This window comes from Lampris incognitus, chromosome 2, assembly GCF_029633865.1.
Source record: "Lampris incognitus isolate fLamInc1 chromosome 2, fLamInc1.hap2, whole genome shotgun sequence".
Classification (NCBI taxonomy): domain Eukaryota; kingdom Metazoa; phylum Chordata; class Actinopteri; order Lampriformes; family Lampridae; genus Lampris; species Lampris incognitus.
Window position 1 is genome coordinate 93,567,500 of NC_079212.1, and position 8,185 is coordinate 93,575,684.

At 48.6% G+C, this 8,185-nt stretch overlaps 2 protein-coding genes across 3 annotated transcripts in view; one reads left to right on the forward strand and one right to left on the reverse strand.

The window, feature by feature from the left end:
• uba7 (ubiquitin-like modifier activating enzyme 7) overlaps positions 1-3,754 on the forward strand; it is an 80,032-nt gene extending 76,278 nt beyond the window's left edge. Inside the window, exon 24 of the mRNA XM_056273434.1 lies at positions 2,974-3,754. Coding sequence (XP_056129409.1) covers positions 2,974-3,109 — 136 coding nt within the window. The 3' untranslated portion in view covers positions 3,110-3,754. The remainder of the gene's footprint in view (positions 1-2,973) is intronic.
• Positions 3,755-5,291: 1,537 nt separating this feature from the next.
• Positions 5,292-7,893, reverse strand: inka1b (inka box actin regulator 1b). Of its 2 annotated transcripts, none has more exons than XM_056274152.1 (2): positions 6,537-7,001; positions 5,292-6,360 (listed from the first exon to the last, which is right to left on the reverse strand). In XM_056274152.1, the coding sequence occupies exon 2, from the start codon at positions 6,319-6,321 to the stop codon at positions 5,431-5,433; it is 891 nt and encodes a 296-aa protein (XP_056130127.1). In that variant the 5' UTR covers positions 6,322-6,360; positions 6,537-7,001; the 3' UTR covers positions 5,292-5,430. The 2 variants fall into 2 exon arrangements, with proteins under 2 accessions (XP_056130127.1, XP_056130126.1); XM_056274151.1 differs by lacking the exon at positions 6,537-7,001 and adding an exon at positions 7,623-7,893 and having other exon boundaries at positions 5,294-6,360.
• Positions 7,894-8,185: the final 292 nt, after the last annotated feature.

Consider the following 8,185-nt stretch of genomic DNA (forward strand, 5'->3'; position numbering starts at 1 on the left):
TTTACAGAAAATACATTTGTAGAAGTTGGGGTTTTTTTCTGCTGCAGATTTAAAATGAGTAGGGGTCCATACAAACAGACACACATGCAATGTGCAGCATCCCTTTGTTTGTTTAGAGGTTAAAGACAGGATGGGGAGGTGGGGGGGTCCCTCTGGAGAACTCGTCACCAAATTCACATCCTTCACCAAACACCAGTGACCGAGGCTGCTCGGTTTACTTCCTCTCGGGTTTCTTTATCTGTCAAGGACCCGAGCAGAAGGCGTTGAGTTAGATTGATAAGCTCTTCTTGTCTTTGGTTTTTCACGGGAGGAGCAGGAGCCGTGCTGTTCGGGCTTGCCTATTGTTTGATATCACACCACAAGAAGGCGATGTACCTTGACCCCTAGGACCATTTAAACTGACCCGGTCTTGTTTTGCTGTGAGCTTTTTCCATCAAGTCTTAATACAGAGCAGAGTGTGATTCCCCTGCTCGTGTTTTGACTCCACAAATGGAAGCTTTAAATCAAAACTAAACAGGCGGAGGTAGGAAACTGGGGTACCTGCTAGACTGAACTGTTGTCAGAAAAACTTTATTTGTCATTTCATTTCATCCACTTGCACACATGAAATGAAATGACACATCCGTTTTCCCCAGCCCACAGCAGTGCAACACCAACACAAAGACAAAAACACATATCCAAAAACTACAAGAACACATATATCCAAACTAACACATATATCTAAACTAACACATATATCTAAACTAAAAAAAAAAAATCACTGTCCAGGAGAACAGCCAGGATGACTCTCAGAACTGCCGGTCTGCATGGGCTAGCAGTTAGCTTAGCCTGCCTCGCTTCCGCATCCTGTCAGACCGCCCTCGGTGTTACTTCTTTGGGTACAGCTCCGGTCAGGGCCGTGGTCCTTGGGCCCGCAGGATGCAGCAGATCAAACTCCCTCAGCCGGTCCAATGCTAGCTCTCCCAGCAAGACACCTTAGACACACTTCCCCTCCCTCCACGTCCTGTGGGCCCAGGGCCATGGTCCCTGGGCCCACAGGACGCAGCAGACCTAGCTCTCCCAACCGATCCAGCGCTAGCTCTCCCAGCCATCAAACGAAGACAAACTTAGACACAGACATGGACAAAGACACTGCATGGACAGTACTGGGTGAGGCCACCGCAAACATGAATTCGCGCCGCCATCTTCCCCTATTGTGCTTTCTCCTCTGGCTCTGTGATATTCTGCCACACTATCTGGACGCCTTGCAGCAGTATATTTTATTGTAATTATAATCGAATTTCAGCGAAAATGTCTAGAAATTGGACTGCTCTGAAGACAAGGGAACTTTTATCTAAGGATGAAACCAAGCAATTTTCGGCACCATCAGAGATGCATTCAGTGGGTTATACATCACTTCCTGCATTGCCCAGTCAATCCTAATCAGTGGTTGTGTCAAGTGGGACATACTCAACAGGGAAGTTTTCCATATGAGACCAAATGTGTGAATGATGAAAAACCACAACTTGCCCAGATAATTAAACCCAGTAATGTTGCAGGTTCCATGTGGGAAAGGGGCTTATGTCTTTCTTGGCGTGTTGACACCATTGGGGGGGCCAGTGTTGGTGTTTTGGTTGAAGAAACTTATATGGAAGGGTAACAGGGGGATTGCTACCTATGTGGACAACAGGCCACACACAACAAATGCCCAATCAGGAGGTCAACCTGAGCTGTCGTGCCATGCCCCAGGTTTCTTGCGTTGGCCCTGTGCAGAGGAACTGATGGTAGAGACCAGAATGACAGGAGAAGCCCCCATGGACTTTAAGTAAACACCAATCAATGAAGGCATGCCATGATGGCGGTCTCCTGGAAATTGAGAATGAGATAAGAATGCTTCATTTCAAATTAAGAAGTTACCATCCAGTTGGGTAAAGGACATATGGAAACACACTGCAACATATTAATTACTTGAATGAAATATTTATATTCATTTCTGTCATTTACTAATTGAATTTCAATCAATTTCCAATCAAATCAAATCAAAAAACCCAAATTCACGTTAGCAGCGGCCTCACCCAGTACCGTCCATGCATTGTCTTTGTTCACGTCTGCTTCTAAGCTTGTTCTCGTTCGATGGCTGGGAGAGCTGGCGCTGGATCAGCTGGGAGAGCTTGGTCTGCTGCGTCTTGTGGGTCAAGGGACCACAGCCCCGCATGGAGCTGCGGCCAAGGGGGTAACACTGAGGGCAGTCTGAGGGGACGCGGAAGCAGGGCAGGCTAAGCTAACTGCTAGCCCATGCAGACCAGCAGTTCCGATAACACCGAGAGCAGTCTGGTGGCAGACTCACCTGGTGTTGACTGTGGTGTTTTTGGTGTCATTGTGTGAAGTGCTGGAGGAGGTGTGTCGAGGGTATCTGGCTGGGAGAGCTGGCGTTAGATCGGCTGGGGGAGCTTGGTCTGCTGCATCCTGTGGGCCCAAGGACCATGGCCCCTGGCTGGAGCTGTGCCCAAAGAGGAAGCGCCGAGGGCAGTCTGACAGGATGTGGAAGCGGGGAGGCTAAGCTAACTGCTAGCCCATGCAGACCAGCAGTTCCGACAGTCATCCTGGCTTGCGATCATTCCCTTGGACAGTATTTTTTTTTATTTATTTTTTTTAGCTTGGATATGTGTTAATTTAGATATATGTGTTAGTATATGTGTTCTTGTAGTTCTTGTAGTTTTTGGGTGTGTGTTTTTGTCTTTGTGTTGCACTGCTGTGGGCTGGGGGAAACGATATTTCATTTCATTTCATGTATGGACGTACATGAAATGGAAGTATTCCTGGTTCCTGATTCCTGAAGTGTAATGCACTTCATTTAGTTCTTCTTTTTGTACACAATTTACTGAGCAAAGCCATTTATTCTGGATATATTAATGCCTACCCTCGTTCTTATTGCCGTTTACCCTCCATGTTATTTATTAATGGGTTTGTGGTTGTTTTTTTTTTTCTTTCAAGTGTGTCTGAAGTGGTGGAGCGTGTCACCAAGGGCAATATTCCTCAACACCTGGAGATGCTGGAGATTGTTCCCTCATTTGCCGAAGACGAGAGCTGTGAGAAAGTCCCGCCAATCAAGTATCTGCTCCGCTCATAGCAGCCAGAGGAGGGTGTCTCAGAATGCAGAAGTGGACCGCTTCAGCCCGACCTAGCCCCCCCCAAAGGGGGATGGCGCGTCAGAATTTTTTATGTTCTAAGGAATTTTCACCAGTATTGATATCTAAATTGTCTTTTCCGACAGTGTGCTGATGCATTTCCTGTTCTTTCTCTCCAGAACTGCTTTTGCCATCTGTCAGGGCTTAGTTTGCTTTAAAAATAATCACCTTCTGACAATATAACATAAACATGATTTTATTGTAGTATCCATTATTACCAAATATCTGAGATCTGAGGACTGGTGCATCGTAGCACACCCTGGTTGACGGGCTGTTGTTACTCACGCCATCTTTCTCGGATACCCCCGCAGGAAAGGAGCCGGGAGGCTCTCAGGGCATGAGAGAAGGTGTTGATCGTAACCTCCATACCTCTTACCCACCATAGTGTGCATGTTACACAGCTCCTGCAGCTGCTCCCACCAAGTATTACGATATGTAAAAACAAATGCCCTGTTCTTAGGTCAGGTTTTGCTTTTCCATTTAACTGCACGAGTAAAGGGAACCGTTTTTACAGGGTAAAGACTGGGTTAATGAGCCAGGAAGTATACTGCACCAGGCCGTATGTGTCTCAGAATAAATGATGTGAACTTAAATGGCTCCGTGTTTAATTTTAATGGAGGAAGCGCTTCTCTTCTTGGCGGGCCGTTATCTCTCCAGCGTTTTTTCTGCAAAGCAGCAAGTTGTCTGTTTGCAGATGTTCCTCTGGATTTGCATGGAGGTCTCCGTAAGGCTCAGATTTTCTTTTGTCGAGACGCGTGCCAAGGCATATGGATTAGATAAACTGCCGGGGCAAGGACAGCGCATGGCTGGTTTCATGGTCGAGTTCTGGTCACTCCTTCACCTTCATCTTCGCGATGAAGGAGTGACCAGAAAAGGGGGGAGTCGGCACGGTAGACACAGGGTTTTGACGATTAGGGGAACTTTCACCATCTGAACGCAGCTGTCTTGTCCGATACCAAATGTCCCGAGCCACCCACTCCAAATCCCTCCACAAGCACACACGCACACACACACACACACAAACAAAACAAGTCCGTATCCCTCCTGGAAGGATCCATCCAGGAATGAGATAATCTGGCTGAGGATAGAGAAGATGTTAAAAATGTCTCTGTCCTCAGCTGGGAACAGATCAGTGCTTTGTTCCTGATGGAGAGCCTTGCCGTGGGTTGAACCCTCGCAGATGGCCTTGACATGCCGTCATCTCTTTCCCGGCCCACCTCTCCCTCGCTTTACTCGGATCACTCACGACTGCGTGCTTAAACCGTGTGTAAGGGTTTCGCAGACGAAAACACGAGCAGCGCCCCCAAGATGGCTTCTCCTCGCTGATGATACCAGCCGTTTCTCAGCTTCATCCATGCTGGAGAGAAGCAGTCGCATCCTTATCGATTTTTGAGCTTTTGCATACTTTCTTCAAACATTTCTTCTCTGCATGTCAAACTTTTAAACTGAGAGTTGAAAAGGTTTCAGCGTTACAACACACCATTGGTGAACCCTTAAGCGGTGCGGTGACGTGCCAGGGAAGGATTCTGATCTGTCACTATGCAGATTAGCTGTTCATGGTTAGGTTAGTTAGTTCAATGGATGCCGTTTTAGACCCCTTGGCACTGGCCTGTAAACACGCCTGCAAGCGCAGCGCCACATACAGTATCTCCGGGTACTTTACGAATATCAAGATGTCTCCAAGCCTTTTTTTTATTTAAATTTTTTGGATATACCTTAATGATCCCCGTAGGGAAATTACGCGCCGCATTTAACTCATCCTAGCTGTGTAGCTAGTAGGAGCAGTGGGCAGCCACCGTGCTGCACCCGGGGACCAACTCCAGGTCTTTTCCCATTGCCTCGGTCAGGGGCACAGACAGGAGTATTAACCCCTAACATGCATGTTTCTTTTTGATGGTGGGGGGAACCGGAGCACCCGGAGAAAACCCACCGCAGACACGGGGAGAACATGCAAACTCCACACAGAGGACAACCTGGGATGACACCCCCCCCCCCCAAAGTTGGACGACCCTGGGGTTCGAACCCAGGACCTCCTTCCTGTGTGGCGACAGTGCTAACCACTGTGCCGCCGATGAATGATAACACTTTTCAGGCTTCGACCCAAGTCTAAGTGTAGGGTGAAACTTTACACATTCTGTCATTAAATACAAAACCCTTTATTGCAACAGCCTACACATTGTGGAAACTTTGTTGAAAGCAGTTAGAAATTAGAGCAGTCCTGTATAAACTTAATAAAACATTGGGCCCACAGCCATAGCGTTATTTAGATGTATCCAATGATGTCATTGCAGATGATGGGTTGTCGGCTCCCAGTCTTCATGAGAGCAGTGAACTGGTAAAAGTCAGTATCTAGTTCGTGCAAGCCGGTGTGGGACTGGTGAAAAAAGGGTTTGAAAGCCTGGAAGCCCACAGGACACGACATGCGTTTTGGTGCCTCTGCGACCCTCGTGACTCTCGAGGAGTCTGCTGACTTTGTCCTCACCTCAACACCTTTGGACATCCCTGCCAGTTTCCTGCGCATGTTGACCAGAAGGTCCTTGGCCAGGCGCCGACCCACACTGGGCTTTAGTTCTGCTTGCTCAGGACACTCGGGCAGGTCCATCCAGTTTTTTATGAGGTCAGCAAAGCTGTTGTCCCCCAGAACCAGAGGCTGTCTGTTCCTGCTACGGCTCAGCAGTGACGTGGTCCAGTCCTCCGGGTCGCTGGCCTCAAATGAGGTCCAGCGCTCCAGGCAAGCATCCGATGTGGATTTGGGCCGGACACGGCCAGAGAGTCCCCTGTTGGTGCGAAGGCAGGCGGAGGAGGAGACTCGCACATTCCTGCTCCTCCTAAGCACCACTCCCTCGTCCTGCCAGGAGGCCTCGGAGTAGCCAGAATCAAAGTCCAAACTCTTCTCACTGCTGGGGGAGCCTTGGGCCAGCCGCTCGTGCTGTTGCTCGTCTTCTTCTTCCTCCAGGGGGCTGGCTAGGCAGCAGGCCGAGTCATAAGTGCTGGCTTCGCTGGCCTCTGAGATACGTAGCCGTGCGAGCCGCTCCCGCTGGGCTTTCTGTTGGCAGAGCCGCGTCACGGCAAAGGAACGATCGCAGGGTTCACTCAGCGGTCTCGGTCTGTGGATCTGCTTCCGGTCTTGCAGCGATCTCATCATGGACTGCATTTGTTCTGGAAGACAGTCGTCCGAATCCCCCAAACACAGCTGCTCGAGAAAACGAAAGAAGAAGTTACAAACTGGAAGGCTAAAATGAAAGACTTCTAAATTACTACCTTTAATAACAATAATAATAATAATAATGGAAAACATCCAGAGCAGAGTTTAGGGTTGATTACTGAAAATCAGAGCAGTGAAGCCCCCTCCTTAATCATCCAACTAACCGCTTGCTGGTTTCTCTGAATCTTGAACAGTTCCCCATGTTTCGAAACAGCACTCAGCCAATAAGATTTTTACCAGCTGAGATCACTCTGCTGTAGGGCCATATAACAACTCAGGCATTCCTGGCAAACCTCAGCGCAGCTTTATGAAGAGAAATGTCAGCAGTGTGCTCCCGGTGACTGAGAAAGCTCAGGGCTCTGAACAGGATGCACGTTTATTACAGGGAATTTCTGCCCGCTCCTTAAGGTGGGGAGGAAGTTTGAACAAACTATAGCTGAATCTTGGAGGAGTGTAAAGAGGCACACATCCTCTCCGCTCCCGTGTAAAATCACAGGATGCTGCGGGGATTGGACTGGATAAAGAGGACGGAAATGACACCACCATTTTGGAATCGTTCAACAGGACATTATGAACATTTACGTGTGAATCATAGCATCATGACTTCTTGGGAAAACTGAGATAGAGGGGTGCTCCCATTGCCACTGTTACACGTGCCACGAGCATGTGCCCTGTTCAAAATGAAGTATAATCACCGGGTACTGTTAAAATATTTAGATGTGTTGCTTGGAAGCCTTTTTTTTCTTCCAGTGTCAACATTTAATTCTGTGTCTATTAGCCACACATACTCTACATATGTCTCCTGCCAGCCACCAGTGACAACGATGTGATGTTATTGCAGCTGTGGGCGCTGACCCATTTGCCCCCTCCGGGGGCTTTATTTGACAGAGGGACAGCCTCAGAGGGAATCTTTGACCAGAATAACGTGCTAGCCAGCCAAAATACACTTTAGTGCACGCAAGATGTGATCTTAAAGGATCAGAAACACACCGGTTCCCCAAGAACACACATTTAAGATCTGCATTTGTGTTTGAGAAGGTAGAGCATGGGAAAACCAAAGACCTGAACTGACTGCAAGACTAAGCCATTCGGTAAATTGTGATTTAAAGGGGGGGGGGACAAAAACACAATGTTCTGTTCATAACAGCCACAAACGGTCCTGGGTACTGATGACCAACACACAATATTGTGGTTTCTACGTTGTTTGGGATTTCAAACGTTCTCCAAAACACATGCAGGAAGGAACTTACCATTTCTCTCCAGCGTCTATCGGCAATTCCAAGGTTTCCTTGGAAGTTCCCGCAAATCAGCCAAATGTAACTTGTCAGTCGTGCCGAGATCCTCTAATCTCCTCAGGGGCCAGACTCCCAAAATAAAGAGCACGTAAAAAAATAAAATAAACAACAGCGCGCGGCTCACATTGGTTACTGGCTGCAGCGTCACAAGTGTAGGCTCGTAGGGTGCGCCGCTTCGAGGGTGGGTCCTCCCTGTCAGGACTCTAGCGGCAGAGTGCAGCGGGGCTGAGGCTGACGGCGGACTTTGTTGACGCCGAGACGACCTTCACAGCCAGTCAGCGCCGTGCGTCGCGGAGCCAGCCAATGAGCACCGGCGTGAAACCAGACACCTCCTCGCTGAGCCGCAGCGGTTTCCGGCAGATCACCGCGCTGCGCGCCCGCGGAAACACATCTGGATCTGCACATCTGCATCTGCGCGGGCTTGTTTTCTTTCTCTTCTTTTTTTATGAATCTGATCGCAGGAGGGGAAAAGAGAGCATACGTCACGTTACCCCTACGTGTTAACGGTGGATGGAGCG